The sequence below is a fragment of the Tinamus guttatus genome, unplaced genomic scaffold (assembly GCF_059628265.1).
Source record: "Tinamus guttatus ecotype Peru unplaced genomic scaffold, ASM5962826v1 Tinamus_guttatus_pri_ptg000394l, whole genome shotgun sequence".
Taxonomy (NCBI): domain Eukaryota; kingdom Metazoa; phylum Chordata; class Aves; order Tinamiformes; family Tinamidae; genus Tinamus; species Tinamus guttatus.
In genome coordinates this window covers 938,708-955,862 of record NW_028288928.1, presented here as the reverse complement: position 1 = coordinate 955,862, position 17,155 = coordinate 938,708, and the positions used below count along the sequence as shown (strand labels likewise).

At 38.2% G+C, this 17,155-nt stretch overlaps 1 protein-coding gene across 2 annotated transcripts in view; it reads left to right on the top strand.

Moving 5' to 3' along the window:
- DGKH (diacylglycerol kinase eta) overlaps positions 1-17,155 on the top strand; it is a 141,741-nt gene that overhangs the window by 106,997 nt on the left and 17,589 nt on the right. For both annotated transcript variants that reach the window (XM_088530944.1, XM_088530945.1), the window contains 10 exons: positions 775-862; positions 3,267-3,352; positions 4,810-4,909; positions 6,217-6,493; positions 6,944-7,072; positions 11,270-11,404; positions 12,511-12,628; positions 13,472-13,582; positions 13,732-13,828; positions 15,966-16,073. In XM_088530944.1, coding sequence (XP_088387070.1) covers positions 775-862; positions 3,267-3,352; positions 4,810-4,909; positions 6,217-6,493; positions 6,944-7,072; positions 11,270-11,404; positions 12,511-12,628; positions 13,472-13,582; positions 13,732-13,828; positions 15,966-16,073 — 1,249 coding nt within the window. The remainder of the gene's footprint in view (positions 1-774; positions 863-3,266; positions 3,353-4,809; positions 4,910-6,216; positions 6,494-6,943; positions 7,073-11,269; positions 11,405-12,510; positions 12,629-13,471; positions 13,583-13,731; positions 13,829-15,965; positions 16,074-17,155) is intronic.

Sequence of the window (17,155 nt, the reverse complement as noted above, 5' to 3'; positions counted from 1 at the left end):
TGAATCTAATGAAAGACTATTTTATTTTAGGGTGTTTTTTTGCAAAATAGTGAAGAAATTTCTTTTTTAGCTTTAAATGTGCAAAAAAAGCTTGGTGCTGATCCTTAGATATAATTGCTGGCCTGGGCATCCTGAAATATTCATAGATTGAATCATGTTTATCTTTTGTTGTATTGAAAAGAGCTCAGTGTCATTCTTCACTCTAATTTCTGAAGATTTGCTCCCAAGGCCATCTGCAGTGATTACTTGTTCTTTTCAGCAGACTTTGAAGGATGATGATATTAGCAATTTCATACAATCTAAGCTCAGGAGTATTATACTTTTCCAGGGAAAAAGAAGTATATATGCGAGTGACGATACTTCAGTGCTTGCTTTGTTCTCAGGGCTCCCTGCTCCCTAATAATCTGTTTTCATTTTACTTCTGCAGTTATTTTGCATGATGTGATTTACTTATATCATGAACATTTTGGTGGAAAAGTTTTTGTTACCTGCATTGAACATCTTTGGATTTGCTGGTGAACTGCCTACAAAAAAAATTGAGAGAAGAACAAATTAACAAAAAAAAAAAAAAAAGAGAAAGAACAAATTAATATCTTTAAACTCATGTATTTCATCTTTGTTCAGTTAACTTACAATCAAAACTTAAACTCCTTCTTTGCTTTTAAACAAGATATTCTATAATGTGACAGTGAATATTCTTTGGTTGATAATTCTGGAGAAAGGAAAACATTATAATGATCCGGGGACTTAAAAGCTATGTTATGTTTCTTTTAGGTGGAGTATAATGTCATATGAACTAAAATTACCAGTGAAGCCTTCTATTCTTCCAGTCACTGCAGAAGAAGAGTCAGAGGAATGCCAGGTGAAGCTTTTGTTGCATAGAATTAACTTTGAGCTGCTGCAATTACAATATTTAAAATATAATTAAAGCACGTGTGAAAAATAGAAAACAGGTGTTTTGTGATTTGCCAGTTGAATTTAGTCAACTTCTGCTCGTGCCATGTATATCAAATAGTTAGGTCTTCCAATTCAGTATTATTTGCCAAAAATGAATGAAGCTGAGTAGTCTCCAGCAACACAGAAAAATATTTTTCTGCAAGTGTACGTTGAAAAAGCAAAATGTCTATTACTCATTTTGAATTTGGAATGAATATTTAAAAACTTTTTTTGAAGGCAAGCTTTGGGTTCCCTCAATGAAAGAACAAAAGAGACAGAGAAGTTGTTAAGAACTTGTAAAAATGACTTATATTAGGTAGGGTTTCACTGCCTAATGCTCTTTTTGTTCTTTTGGTGAACTCAGAATCGTAGGTGGCCTGAAAGAATATTTGAGTATATCTTGCAAACTAGAATTATGCTATCTTTTGATGATTCAATATTGAGGAAGAGTAAAAGGCAAATTAATTGGTATAAAAGGTTTGATTCAAAATAACAAGGTAGTTTATTCCCGAAAAAGTCATTTCATATCAACGATAGCTTAAAAGTACTTGAGAAGCAGTTACTAGCGAGTCCTATGAAGTTCAGCAAAGGCCAGTGCAGGGTCCTGCATTTAGGGAGGTATTAACCCCCAGCACCAGGACAGGCTCAAGGCTGACCTGCTGGAGTCCTGGTGGACAACAAGGTGACCATGGCCCTTCTAGCAAGGAAGGCCAGTAGTGTCCTGGGATACAGTGGGAAGAACTTTGCTTACGTTAAAGAGGTGATCCCTGGCCTCTACTCAGCGCTGGTGAGGCCACATCTGGAGTGGCTGTGTCCAATGTTGGGCTCCCTAATACAAGAGAGACATGGAGCTACTAGAATGAGTCCAACAAAGGGTTATTGAGATGGTGAAGGGACTGGAGCATCTTCCCTGTAAGGAAAGGCTGAGATAGGTGGGATTCTTCAGCCTGGAGAAGACGAGGCTGAGTGATGAGGATCTTAGCAACGTGTGTAAGTATCTGAAGGGAGGATGTAAAGAGGGCATAGTCAAACTCTTCTCAGTGATGCCTGGTGATAGGACAGGAGGCAACAGGCACAAACTGAAATACAAGAAGTTCCATCTGAACATAAGGAAAAACTTCTTTACTGTGAGGGTGACAGAGCACTGAAGTAGTGCAGAGAGGTTGTCGAGTCTCCATCCTTGGAGATACTCATAAGCCATCTGGACATGGGCCTGGACAACATGCTCTTAGGGGACCATGCTTTTTCAGAAGGGTTGGACTACACGATCTCCAAAGGTCCCTTCCAACCTCCATGTTTCTGTGATGCAGACATACGAAAAGGCCAGGGCCTCCCTCCTGTAAGTCTGATGTGGTCGTTTTGCACAGAGCTCTTTCTGGAGCCCGCAGTGCACAACAAGACTTCATCTTCCCTGATTGTACCAGGCCGCTGCTGTGTTCAAGTGTTCCCTCTTGTCAGAATGACAAAGTCAAAACAAAACAAAGCCACACTTTGTTCTAGGTAGTTCTGCCTTTGAAATTAGGTTTATCCCTCCACAAAGTTTAATTTTAAATTCACTTGACTGTAGGTAATATATTGAAGTGCAGTTCAAAAAGTGTTTTTTCAGTTCTTTTTTTTAAACTTTTTTTTTCCTTTTATTTCTTTGAGTTTCAGGATACTGGAGCTACATTTGGTTTGGTCTCTAGAATTTTCTTTTAAAAACGCAACCTGGATCTCTGCCCATTTTGAGACAGGATATTGTGTGTGGAAATGTGATTCTGATCCATTCCAGACCTTTTCCTCAGTATCATAGTTTTTATAATTCTTCTGTGCAATAAAAGAAGGAAGATGCACACATTGATTCTCCCAAAGTCTAGTAAAGACTAATCCCCACATGGTTTCATCATAAAGTTTGGTTTTGATATGTCTGTATCAGTTTAGCAGCGTTTTTCAGTGGGAATATTTGGAGGAGGCAGACATCATTTGACAGTGTAGGAGAAAATTCAGGAACATATCCTCAAAGTTTGGTTATTAGTCAGACATCTGACTTTGAGAGAAACTTGCTTTGTTTGGAAATAAAAGACATAGATATGTCTAGGAATAAATTACTGTTTCCTCTACCAGAGGAAAGACAGTGCTGGATGAAGTTCTCAGGTTCCCTGTTGTTTTGAGTATTAAAAATGCAGTGCACAAATCACAGCATACAGGTAGAAGCTGAGTTGCCAGCTGTTTGCCTTTGGGCTGGACCTGCAGTGGAAATCCTGCTGTTTCCTGGCGGTGTTTTAACACTCTGCTTGCTGCTAAAAAGCTGAAGGATGTGGAAATTGAAGTCTTGTTTTTTGTGTTTTCAGATATCTGCTTACGAAGATTCAGTTGCTACTCATCTTGCAAAAATCCTCAATTCTGATCAGCACTCAGTTGTCATATCGTCTGCCAAGTGAGTTAATGGTTGTTACGTACGATGTGTAGGATAAACCGCCTGTGTAACATCACTCTTTATGACCATAATATTCTTCTTTGTAAGCTTGAATTTCTTATGACTGGCCCAGCTGGCTTGACTTAATATAGCCTCATATGTACCTTACAGAGTGGATTTTTTTTTCTGTAGAAATATCGTATGATAAAACTGCAGTGGATGTCTTAATACCAAACATGGGAACATTTTTTAAAAATGTATTAATATAATGTGATTTTAAATCACTCAAAATCTGGTTTAAATATGAAATGTACATTTAGTACTGTGAAAATGTGATCTATTACAATTTTTATGCTCTGTTTTGCTCCTACCATATCAGTAAGAGAAAAAACTTCTTTCCCAGTGCAAATGAGCATTCCAGCTGTGTAGTTCTGCAGTAGCTCTGTGTCTATCAGCTAAAACATTGTGGTCTTTGAGAAAAGACTTCTTTTTTTCAAACTGAAACACTTAAAAATGATGGGTAGATACTCTAGAAATCATAAAATTCAGCCAAAGTCAGAAGTATTCTACTTATACTTTCTCTGTGCATTTTTTTTATGACTGATCATGGAATCAATAATATATGTGACTGTCTTTACATCTCTTTTTCTGTTACATTAATAAAATATATTTTTAAGACACACATACTACATGCTGAAAGCTGAACTGTGGAATATTTCTCTAACTCCAGATTTTAGATGGTGTCTGTATCTTCCTAAATCTCACTGTTTAGTTCCTGTAAAATAAGTTTAAACCAGATGAATGCTACTAACCAGTTGTTCACACCTTATTACAGAGTTCCTCTGCTGAGTAGGCAATAAGCACCACATTTTTCTCTGACTTTTACACACTGAGAATTCATTTCAGCCACTGTAGTTTGTGTAGAGATTCCTCAGGGCTGCCTGTAATGGGATCCATGTGGACATAGGCTTTCACCTAAGAATTGCTCCATTGAAGTCTGTAGATCCTCTCTCTGGATTGTAGGGTCCACCTTTACATGTGAGGTTGCATTTGAAGTTAATAAAGTTTATCATTCTGATATGGGAAGGTATGCAAGCATTGGAAGGATTAAGTAAAACAGGAGAAAAATGGTTTCATTTAAAGCTTGTCTGCTGAATTTTACAAGCCACGGAGAGTATCATCTACTTCATAAACACAATCACAGAGTTCCCTTTACAACAAAAACGCTATATAGTAATGAGCAGGTGAATCGATGGACATAACTTAATCAGTTGCTCATCCACATACATTTATGTAAAGTATGTTGTCAAAACTCAGGATTTTTTTTAATCCCTAGTATTTTGGGGTAGTATTGGATCTACTTTAAGTAAAAACCCTAAAAACATGTTAATATTTTTAATAAAATCAGTGCAGAAATTTAATATTCAAATGTATCTATTTTACTTAATTTGATTTCTTCCCTCTGTTTTTATCTGAAGAATATTATGTGAAACTGTAAAGGACTTTGTTGCCAAAGTAGGGAAGACTTATGAAAAACCAATGGAAAATGCAGAAGAAGCTGATACCATGGCCACTAAAGTAAGATTATGATTATTTGGGGGATTAATTATCCTTTTAAGTGTATAGCTTTTGGGTTTTTAATTTTCAGATAGCTCGTGGTTGCCTACTTTGGTTTATTTTTGGGTCTATGACTTTAAAATGCTTCTCTTCTTAGTAGATAGAGCTGTTATTTCCAAAATATATTTAACAACTTTAAACAACTCCGTATAAACTCTGTTTATACTGAGTAGTGCTTTCTCTTCTTTCTTCCTTCATATCGGATAAAGCCTACAGGATAAAAATACATAGGGATAGACAGAAATATTTTCCAATGGGAGTTGTACTTTCCTCTAAAACGAATTATGTTTAATTCGTTTCCTTTAGGAAACCCAAGGGATAATGAACAGAGAATATGTTGGGAAAATGATCATAACATAATGTTAAAAATAATGGATTAGACTGCAAATTGTAGAGATCACGTTACAGAATCAGTTAAAAAAACAGAGGGATCTGGTTTAAGGCACAAAACCTACATGAACTGAAAAAAGAAAAAAGAAGAAAAAACACTATAACAATCCCAGGGTCAAAAAATGTTCCTACTAGGTGGCAATTCTTTTGTGATTCGTGTTTCTTTGCTATTCAGTGTACGTTTTGGAATTTTTTTTTTTTTTTTTTTGCACTTTGAGGGAAAGTATTGCCGGTTTCTTTTCCCTCAAGCGCAGTAAATCTCGTCTTTTCCGGCATACTTGGAAAGAGCAACTGTGTAGCCAGGGTTAGAGGTGTCAGCCGTGTTCGGTTCTGGCTTGACCCTATTTGCTCTGAGAGCTGACATTTGCTTAAATGTACAGGTGTGTGGCCAAAAAAAATATCCTTAGTTCTCAGTTGTGCAGCTGGCCATTTGCCCATAGGTTAGTCCTCTAAATGGGGATATTGAGTGCCCATAGTTTGTTTTAATGCAGGGTGTAGGCAAATCGGTGGTGATTCTGACTGTGCTGCAAACCATCCGAAAAAGGAGCAGGGTCTGATCTGCACCCTCGCTGTGTGGCAGGCTGGGTTTATCACGGTGTATTATTTTAGTCTGAGTATTGCTTTTGGGGTGTGATTGCTCCAGGCTGGTTGGGTGTCACAAGGTCTGTCTGCAAAAAGCCACACAGACCTGCTCATAACTTAATATTACAAAGTGGTAAATCGGGACAGTTTTAAATCCTCCCTCAGGGAGACTTGAGAACCCTCCATGTAATTTCCCCCAAATTTGCCTAAAATGTTTGCTTTTTTTTTGTTTTGTTTTGTGTGTGTCTGTGTGTATGTGTGTTCTATTCCACTCCCTTTGCAATGCACTGTCTCAGTGTACAGAGTTAAATGAGAAGCTAGACCTATTGCTCCAAGCCCTCCACTCCGAAGCCCAGGCTGCTCCCATTCTCCCAGGCATCGCTCCTCCCATCGTGGAAGAAGAAGGCGAGGAGTTTTCCAGTGAAGAATCCTTGTCTGAAAGCAAAGAGCAATTAGCAGAGTGTGTTGCAAAGTCTTCCACCCAGAAACTCTTCAAACCAAGAGAACAGCTCATGCTACGGGCAAACAGTTTAAAGAAGGCGGTGAGACAGATCATTGAACAAGCAGAAAAAGGTGCTCGTCAGCCACATCTTGTTCCTCACTGATAGAGTAATGAGGATAACATTTTTTTTTTAAACTAACATAAGTTCTCAATTAAGTTTGGTTTCTACATTCTCATGCAGATAAAATTGAATGCTTGTTACAAAATGCAAGGAAAAGAAGTACTGCTTGCTTGGATGCTGCTGACTGTATGCAGTATGGGTACACACACACTCTCGTGCCTGCCTGTGAACGTGCACAAATGTGTTTCTTTAGTAACTACATCCCTGCACAAATTGAAAATTTCTGGCAGTAAATCCTTGTCAGCACGCAAAGGGTGCTAGGCTCCTCTTCACTGAGTTGTCAACAGAAACTCTTTGTTAGTGTTTGTAATCTTGAAATGAAAGCTGTAGAAACAAGAAGCTTATTTTCAATTTATGTAGATTTTTCTTTAAAATATTTGATTCTTTTTTTAATAAGCAGTAGTGGATGAGCAGAATGCTCACAGTGAAGAACAAGTGAACCAGTCCCCGGTGGAATATAGCAAAGAATTGGATGAATCAAAAGAAGAGGAGAAGGAGGAAGATACGAAGGAATTTGAGTCCCAGTCAGGTGAGTATTTTAGAAACAAAATAATTTAAATGTATGTTTTTATGAAACAAACCTTATTGCCCCTATACTTAAAACGGTTAGCTTATTTCTGCTTTTTATACCATATACTTGTTGGAAAAAATCTTTCTGCATCCACTTTCTTCTGCATTTCTGGCAGTTGCAACCCCTTGTACTGCATGTGCTGGAACAAGGCGTGAAAGCTTAATGCTTTGATTCTCTACTTTCTAATTAGTCTGATAGTATGTTTTTCCATGAAGATATTATTTGCAAAGTACTGGAGTGTTGTTTAAGTAGAAATTATTCACAGATTTCAATAGAATTGGCTAAATAAAGTGGTGGAAAAATGCCAGGGATAAGATGAACATACTTTTGGAATAGATGTACGAGGCTGAAAAGGCATTTTTCCGGAAAGAAGTCCCTGTTTATTCCAGTCCTGAGCAGGGAATAGAATAGATAATAGCAGTGATAGCGTGTCTCAGCCACAAGTTCTGTCAGCCATTTCTGTTTAGGCTATTTAACTTCATATAAAACAGACATTCATTCATTCATTCAACATCAGAATGAAATTCTGATGTTTCCTTTGGGAGCTTACTTTGAGACAGAGTTGTTGGAACTGAGACGGAATGGATATTTAAGGGTTTTATATGAACCGGAGCAACTTAAAGCAGGAAAGTATATAGTAGACATGGAGCATGGGCTTCTCTTGAGAAGTGGCAAGACTGAGTTCAGTCTCGCTTTTTGCCTAATTTAGAGTAGAGATTTGAACCAAAGTCTTAAATACATAGTATTTGTGCAGCTAATGTTATTGCAGAGTTGCTTGGGCTTTAGACAATTTGGAATGGAGTCCTTTAAAACTGACAGTACAGCTGCTATAGTTATTCAATTTGGGTTGGAAAATTAAAAAGAAATGTTAATATGGAAAGCTGTTCCTGCCATCTGTTGAGCTGTACCAGGTCTAAGGCTAGCTATGGGTGCTAAAAGGTATTTTAAGTTATAACAAGTTAAGAATTCTATTCCATTTTTATTAATTGTTCAATTATTGTCTGGATGCCTTTAGAGAAGCAGATTTGTCAATACAACTAATCATACAATCATGTGTTAGAATACCCCATTTGCAAAATACTAGCTGAATTTAACTAAATTAAATCATTGAGAAGTGGACAGGCCAAAGAATCGAGATGATGAAGAAAAATAACATGATCTTGTTATTTTTTCTAGCTACTTAAGCAGTCAAAGCCCAGATCTGAACATTAGAGCATTCTTTGAGGTAGAAAATCACTGCCAGAGTTACTAGGGCTTCTTCCAATGGCAACAATGGTTGTCCCAAAGAAACATCAAGCTGGCTCCTCAACAGCTGTTGGCTGCTATACAGCAAGCCATATAGTAAGTCACTATAGGACCTATACTTGATTTCCAAGCTGCAGAGCCCTGTACTAGCTCTGTCCGTGGTTGGATCCACTTCATCAGTTGCTGCTGTCCAACTGTTCCTGCTCTCCCCCAGGAGCATCGTTTGGTCCTCACGGCGGGGTTTTGCAGGTTACGTTCCCAAAAAGGAGGACTGTATTTCTGGGTAGGTGGCATAGGTTAGTTTTGAAAATGCAGCAGAAATAATACAGTTGTGTTATTTGTGTCATTCACTGTAATGAAGCAATCAGAATAGTGAGTGATTTGAGTTTGAAACACCTTTCTTGGAAAGTAGCCTTTTCGTAAAGTGATAACCCATTTTGTTGCTAAGCTTTCCTTTGGGGTACTGAATATTTCGTGACTGAGCTTAAAATAGTATTTATATAAGAGTGTTCTTCACTTATCTCCTGAAATAGCACAGTGCCAATTCCCACATTTAAATTATGGGGTAAATTCCTCTTTCGTGTGTCCTTTATGAAAACTGCCCATGACTGGCTGCAAGGGCAGGTCTGTAGGAGACCCTCACTTACCTTGGCCAAACTTATCACTTATCTGGCCAAACCAGATGTGGTTTTGGCCATTTCTCGTGACAGGCTTCAGTATGGTGCTCTGCACTGGCTCGTAGTTGCTGTGGCTGGGTTATTCCAGAGAACAAAGTTGCACAGTGGTTTTAGGAGTGCTGTTAGGTACTGCAGGTGGAAATTTCAGTCTTTGCCACATTACCAGAGTGGGCCCCAAGAGAAAATCTGAATCGTGGAGAGGCAGCAGTGGCCAGTGGACAGCAAAGGGCGGTGTCTAGATCCCCAGCAAGGCCCTGCCTTTGGCAGAAACGAGTTATCGCCAGGATTGTTTGGATTTGCATCTCCTCCTGCTCCACTAGCTCTAACTGAGGTCTTCAGGGAACATCGTCCACTTGATGGACGAGCACTGAATCCACTATCTGTGTCAATAGCTCCTTGCTTAAACATAGGTCATTAGTTTCTTGAGGTTTCTGTTTATTCAGGATCTCACATTTCCTTTTGCCCTGTAATGAATTCCAGACTTTTTTGTCTCTTTTCTTGTCTCTTGCTTGGCATCTCCCTGTTTATATTAGTTATAGGAATCCGTGCTTGTTGCTTGTTCACTTTCAACAGGAGCTTGTGGAGGACACCAGCTCTGTGGCCATGGTGAATGAGCTTTTTCTATTGCTGTAAAAGGACATACATACAAATATACAGACATACATATATATTTATATATACACATACTTTTACATACGGTTTTACAAAGCCCTTTTTTTTGGTGATGTTGTTTCTGTGCTTGTTAGGTGTGTTGTTCGTCATACTTCTGAAATACGGGAAATGGAGTGCATATTAAAGTGATCAGTGGGAGATAGGTGTTTAGGGAGAAAACATGAAACATGAATTCAATTAACTGCAATGAAACAACAGTTTTACTCATTAGGGCTCTGTTGTTTTTATCGGAGCATGAACAGCAAAAGTTTATCTTTATTGCAGTTATTCCCAAGAGTCTCATCTGTCAGATAAAGAGCAGCTGCTCTGTTGATTTTCCTATTTAATATAACTGCTTTGTTCCCCAGTACGGAGAGAACAAACTGTGTGAATAGCACTGTGAATTTTTTAGTAGCATTATGAAAAATGGAAGGTAATTGTGTTCTGAATATTATATTTAATCCTCTGAGAGTTTTCCCTGGTCGTTTGATGAAGGTAATATTTTCCATATGTTAATTACCTTCATCTAAATATTTAATAACTCTTGTTAGATATCATTTGCCGTTTTTATTTCTTTTTATTTCTTAACATTGTAAGACCATGCTGGTCATACACATAGACAAATCACTGTGTTGCGTTGATACCACATGATACTGCATTTTATGGTAGTTGTTAATGCTAGTTTACAGTCAGAGGAGGTATTAGGTCATTTACTCAAACTTGCCATATAACAGTTCAGAAAATTTCACCCACTTATTCCTGTCATGAATCTAACAATTTCTGTTTGATTTAAGCAAGTCATACAGAATGACCTGTAGTCTTATTCCTGAGACACAAGGAGGAGAAGAATTCACCATTTCACTGACTACTCCATGATAAATTGTCAGCATTCAAAAAGTGTATGCCCAAATCCTAGCTTGATGTGGATAAGGATGCTAGAATTCTGTGTGAATGTTTGATTGATTTGTCTGGTTTTTGTCAGGTTCAGAAACCTGATGCAGGCAGATCCATTGTAGCTGCTTAAAACAAATGCTATAACTGTTGATCGAGTATTGCCATGGCTTAATTTGGGCTTGAGTTCTAATGGTTATCTATATTAAAATTGGTATAAATAATAATGAGCTGTGTAAGGTAGGTGTATTTATGGATAAATATACATTGAATTTAGGCTTAAATTCTTATTATTTCATTAACATTTCTTCTTTAATGATGATTGATCTTTTGAAGTGCATGGTCATTTTTTTGTGAAACCTATTGTTATGGTTATCGTAAAGTTCCTGAAGTATTAAATACTATAAGCTTTTAAGGCTGATATGATTTAATTTTTGTTAGCAGCTAGAAGCAGAAGTTGGGAACTCCTCATGTTGAATTCCTTGTGTACCCATGTGTTCTTATTTTTGCTTGTCACCTGATCTTTCTGTTTGTGAGTTTCCTTCCCTATTTTTAGAAGGAGTGGTGTGAGGGAAGAAGATATTTCTCACAGAAGAATGACAGATTAATTTTGACAGAAATATTTTGTGGGCTATGAAGATATGCATTTGGCAATGCGCTGATAAATCTTATGGTTTCTTCTTCTGCCCAGTTAAAACTGCACCAAGATCCCCAGATCGGCGTGCAAGTCGAGGTATCCATTCTCAGACAGGCTCCTTCTCTGCTCCAGCTTTGGCTGCTAGCAAGGAAAACCTCCCTGTGCTTAACACGAGGATTATATGCCCAGGTAACCATGATTTTGAAGTCTGCTGTTCCTTACACAGTTTGAAAGTTGCTTCCCGTCCCCTGTTTCCTGTCAAGTAACAATTTTTGCCTTTTACTTTCCCCAGGCTTTGCCTGGAAGTGCTACAGAAGTTTCTGAATGTAGGTGAACTGGTGTACACGTCTTTTTGTTCTGTCACATATTAGGAAATGGGAGTAATATAGAATGTTCCTCAATGTTTGCCACAGCACCAGATATGCCGCAGAAGTGTTGCATTTGATTCTGGAGAAGGGAAAACAAAATTCTGGATGTTCTGTGGTTCATCCTAATGCATGGAGCCTGTTAAGAGCCTGAAGGAAAGGCTTGTGTCAGAATCAACCCTCTGAATAAGAGCTGTCCATAAACACCTCTCCAGAAGAGTATAACTGAAACATTCATTTTTACAGCCTCCCTTGGACCAGGCCTACCTACCTGTTTACTTTGTTCCAGTATTTTTTTTTTCCATTCCTCTCGTTTCATGTTTATTTTCTCAACTCTTTTCTAGTCTTGGTTTCTATCCCTCCCTCCTTTCTAATGAAGACATCAAGTGGTGGCTTCTGCATATCTTTAATGAGAGAAGAACTTCCTCCTCAGCCTATCAAACCAAATATTCAACTGAAGGATAGCTGGTGGTTACAAAACCATCCACATGAATGTTGATCTATGATAGTGGCCTTCCCCTGTGTTAGACCAATGGAAAAAAATGTAAAAGTTTGGAGAGAAAAATAAGACTGAGTTAAAAAAGTTTTAATTATCTTTTTGGACATTAGGTGATCCGCTTGATTTCTGTGGCAACTAGTCACTGCTGACCTGAAATCCTGAACTTCCTTTTCTTTCCTTTTATTTTCTTTTTTTCCAGTGTGGTGTCTGAAGAGTTAGTCACCTCAGCTCGCCTTAGCTTGCTTTCTGTACAAAAGAGACAGAGGCCAGAGACCTGAAAAGATAAGCAATGTAGGCAAAAGTTGAGATGGAAACAGAATCACTCAATGTATGGATCAATGCCGTTGTCTCTCAGAATGATGCTACTCACAAGAGTCAATGTTTTTCTCTTTATCAAATGAAAATTGTTATTTTTTTCTGTTTCTTACCAGGTTTAAGGGCTGGATTAGCTGCTTCTATTGCAGGAAGTTCAATCATTAGTAAAATGTTATTAGCAAATATCGATCCATTTGGTGCTACACCGTTTATTGACCCGGATCCAGATTCACTGTAAGAATTGTTTTTCGTGTATCTACTGTATATTTTTTTTAACAATTCCTAAACTGCTTTAGCTTCCCTTAACCTCTTTTTCATCATGTTATCATTTGAATGACTTGACTTAAGATAAATTCACAGCTTTCTTGGGCAGTAGACCTCAATGTCTGAAAATAGATTGCATCGTGCCAGCTTAGCATAGGCCGTGAGTGAGATATAATGCAGAGTGGTGTTGCAGCAGCAGAAATTATTTGCTAACCTCCCCCTTGCCTACTATTTCTGAGAGGAGGAGGAAGGGAGGGCAGTACTTGAAAGTCGGGTTTTCCTTTTGAACTGCTGTGCTGAACAGCAAGGCGCTGAAGCGAGGTTCAAACTCTCCCCAGGAGGTAGTACAGGAGGATCAAGGGTGTCGCCTGAGTGGTGCCGTGAGGTGGAGGGGAGCAAATTTTCAGTGGATTTCCAGAACCTGGTGTAGTGTTGGCAGAGAGATGGTAGCTGGGTGGTGGACCACTGCCCTCGAGGTCTGAAGTACCCTAAAGCAAAGCATTAACATACAGAGAGCATTGGCTGTCCCCATATTTTAGTGTCAGAACTCTGAATTTTGGGTTTGGTTGAGATAGTGCTTGGATGAGAAGTGCTGCTGCTGCTTCTGTGTCCTGCAGAGAGGAGCTCCCACTGGTGAAGGCCTGGCAGACAACCCATCTCATCAACTGCTGTTGTGTTTCTGTGGAAAGATGCAACAGGAACACCTCATGCCATGTTTTGTTGATGTTCTGAGACCAGCCTCAGTCTTGGTCAAAGCTGTGTATGTCCCGTACTGTACAAATGCACACATAATGACCACTTTTCTTCTAACAGGGAGGGATATTCAGAAAAATGTGTCATGAACAACTACTTTGGAATTGGATTAGATGCAAAAATTTCACTTGAATTTAATAACAAGAGAGAAGAGCATCCTGAAAAGTGCAGGTAATAGGATTATTAGGAGCAGAGACAAGATATATTCATAATGTTAATTTTCTTATCCCTTTATTTGAAGTCCTTACCTTTTTCATCACCCTAAAAAAGAAGAAATAATAATCTGTGTATTTTAGTATGTAAATCTTATCTGTTTTCAGAAGTCGGACAAAAAACATGATGTGGTATGGAGTCCTTGGCACAAAAGAGTTACTGCAGAGGACTTACAAGAACTTAGAACAAAAAGTTCAACTTGAGGTATTTTTTATTTATAACTTAATGAGTTGGGGGCTTTTTTTTTTTTTTCTCTTCTGCAACATATAGTTCAGAATTTTGGGTTACTTTTGAAACCTTTTAGCATTCTGTGTCGCCTCAAGCCAAAAGAATGTTGGTTTTTTAGTTTTATTTCTTTTATAATTAATATAGCAGGATGTTTCTTAGTATTCACTACACTGAAGGGCAAGACCAGATTTTAAGAACAAAAATCAAAGCATGCATGTATTAATATACTAAACAGAGCAAAGAGAGAAAGTGTCCTTAGGAAAGAGAGAAAGTGTCCTTATCCTTCAGGCTCAGTTTAAGGCATTTGAAAGCTTGATTATACCTATACCAAAAGGACGCAGAAGGTTTCACAGGAAAAAGCAGAGGACAGCTTCTCAGTGTGCATCCGTAAGTTCAGTTACTTCTGTAAGGACTTTCTCAAATATGTATTTGAGACAGCCATATAGGTTAGTAAGGTATCACAGCAACAACAGATGCAGTGTAAATTATCTAAACATGGTTCTTTTAAATTTCCAAATCAAATGTAAAACCTCCTTACACTACTAGGAAGTTAAAGGCAATATAAATGGTTATCAAATGTAGGAAAAGGTCATGGGGTAATTACAGTTGTTTTCACCCAAGGTTGGAATTTGACAGAAAGTATTCCTTTCTTTTCTTTTTTTTAATATTAAATATTTCATATGGAAATTTATGATATTTATATGATGATACTTTTCAAATTGAGAGAATAATTTTAATTTATTGCAACTCTCTTCACTGAGCTTTAGCAGAGTTTAGTAAATAGATGCAGATTGCTGTTATCTAAGGACTGAGTAATTATCAAGGAATTATGCAGTAGCTAGTGAATATAATGACAGGAAAGAACATTATGTATGGTGCAGATAGATTTCTAATTTAAGGATCTTTTGAATAAGATTCAAATAAGATTCAATAAGGCATTCAAATCTGACCTTTCCATAATTATTTTTGAATATTTCTGGAAGTAAACCAGCAAGCAGAGATCTCATATTCAGTATTGCATTGCATAATATCAGCCTTATGCTAAAACCTGTGATTAGGTGCACAGCGTTGGGAAATTAAAAATATTAATATCAGGAATTAGGGGCAAAGCTCTATAATACAAATGGCTGTGCAGCATCTATTAATCTCACAGAACATTTTGGATGCTATCAGATTTTGATTAAAATGTTAAATGATGTCTTGCTGCTGAGATAAAAAATCAGAATATTGAGTACGTTTCTGAAAATATCTTGCAACTCTTTCTGCTCCGCATTACCAAAATGTTTTTTACATGGTATGTATGTATAGTGACATATGTGTATGTACATACAATGTGTTTGTAAATATGGCTATTAGGTGATCATGCTCAGTAGCACTTGAAGTTGCTTGTGTTTTTTGGAGGATCAAAGAGGGACTAAAGGACAAGAGGACATAGGACCTACCTCTTGTCTGCAAAATCAGCAACTTCCAGCCATAACCTGAGTAACAACTGTGGCTTTTGTTCTAGATTTGCTTTTGTTCTTTTGGGATGAGAGTGAATTATTTTTACATGAAGCCTAGTATACAAATGCTAACAAAGTACATATTTAACTTCATGTTTTTGACTGTGCCAGAAACATTCTTGGCTTTAGTGGGGTTTTTTATTATTATTGTTTTTTTTTTTTTTCCCCAATTGATAGACTTATCCGAGTAACAAGCGCATTTCAATTCTGGGAATGCAACTATAGGATGGGAGTCCAATTATAATGTCCATGGTCATCCTACTGTTTAAACTCAGTGATACAGCTTTTCTCATTGCAAAAAAAAATCCTAATTCATGTTAGATAGTGTGTGAGAAATTTCACAATCAGGGATGTGAAAATGTGTCTCTGAAGAGATGTGTAACACTTCTGCTCTAAGTACTAGTGTTTTGTCATCTCTATAAAAATTGGTGCTGAGCTTGAGAAGAAGAGGTTTGTATCAGAGCTGCCTCACAGTGTGGGTGGAATGAGCTTGTGCCAACCTCTTAATGACTCTGTTCTCCCCTGCTGGCTCCGCCGAAGCTGCAGATATTAAAAATGGTTGATTACTTTTGCTGCACTCCTCTGCACTGACTGAACTTTATCCATTACAGTGTGACGGACAGTACATCCCCCTTCCAAGTCTGCAGGGTATAGCTGTGCTAAACATTCCCAGCTACGCCGGTGGGACCAACTTCTGGGGTGGAACCAAAGAAGATGATGTGAGTAGCGCTAAAGAAAAGTGACCTTATGAGCAGAGCCGGCAACAGATTCCATGTCGGCTAACATGGAATAACTCATTAAACTCATTATTAAACTCAGAACTCTCCTTCAAATTAGATTGTGGTTCTCATGTAGATTATCCAGGATATCTGTCACCAAAATGCTTTTGTTTTCTTGTATTTTTTCTGTCTTTGTAAAGATACAGATATATCTGTTATATATGTGTGTGCTTATATGTATATATACACATACCACACAAAAAATGTAAACAAGTCTTGATGTCCTTTTCTTATTGTTATAATATGTCAGAGCATGGCAGCTATGTTTATATTTGGCTAGGAATATCTAACATTTTGATATTCTCCGTGTTCGCATTCACAGCTTGAATCTCTTGCATCTCTTGTGTCTGCCCAACTCCCATTCAGGTGTTTATTTTTCTCCCTGGGCCCCCTCACAGAAAGAGAAGATATGTCCTAGCTGTCGTAGTGATATACAGCAAGCCTGAATTCCTTGGAGTGATTCCTTGGAGTACGGATGCTCTTAGTCTTCTGGTGATCGGGTGTGCCAGAAGCATGACATGTTAGTTCTGGACAAAGTCAGGTGCAAAGCTCACTGTTTGAGTGTACTCTTGAGTGGTTGATCATCAGAGATGATGACAGCCTGAAATGCTGCTAGTTCTGCTTATCTGGACAGAAGAAAGTTGTTGCCTGCAACTCTCTCTGAGATATTATCAGTGAGCTAAGTGGGATAGCCCCATGCTGACTGAGTTGAGCTGGGCTTGTTTAAGCACGCTTTTCTGGTCTCAAAAAGCAGCCTAAAAACATGACCACAATGAGATGCACTAGGGAAGGAGGGAAATATTTTCACTTATGAAACTGGGTTTTAGGATTCCTGCTGGCTGGAAGGGTAGTGAGGACCAAAGATCCTCACCCTCTTCTTCATCCTGTCTGCTTACATGCACTCCCTCTTCTTCATCCCCATGAAATCCTCTCTCAGGGTGTTCCTGTACAGGCCCTGACAAGTTGCAGCTTTTGGACACCCTTCGTGGACACTCCCTGGTGTCCTTGGAGGTAGCTGGAGC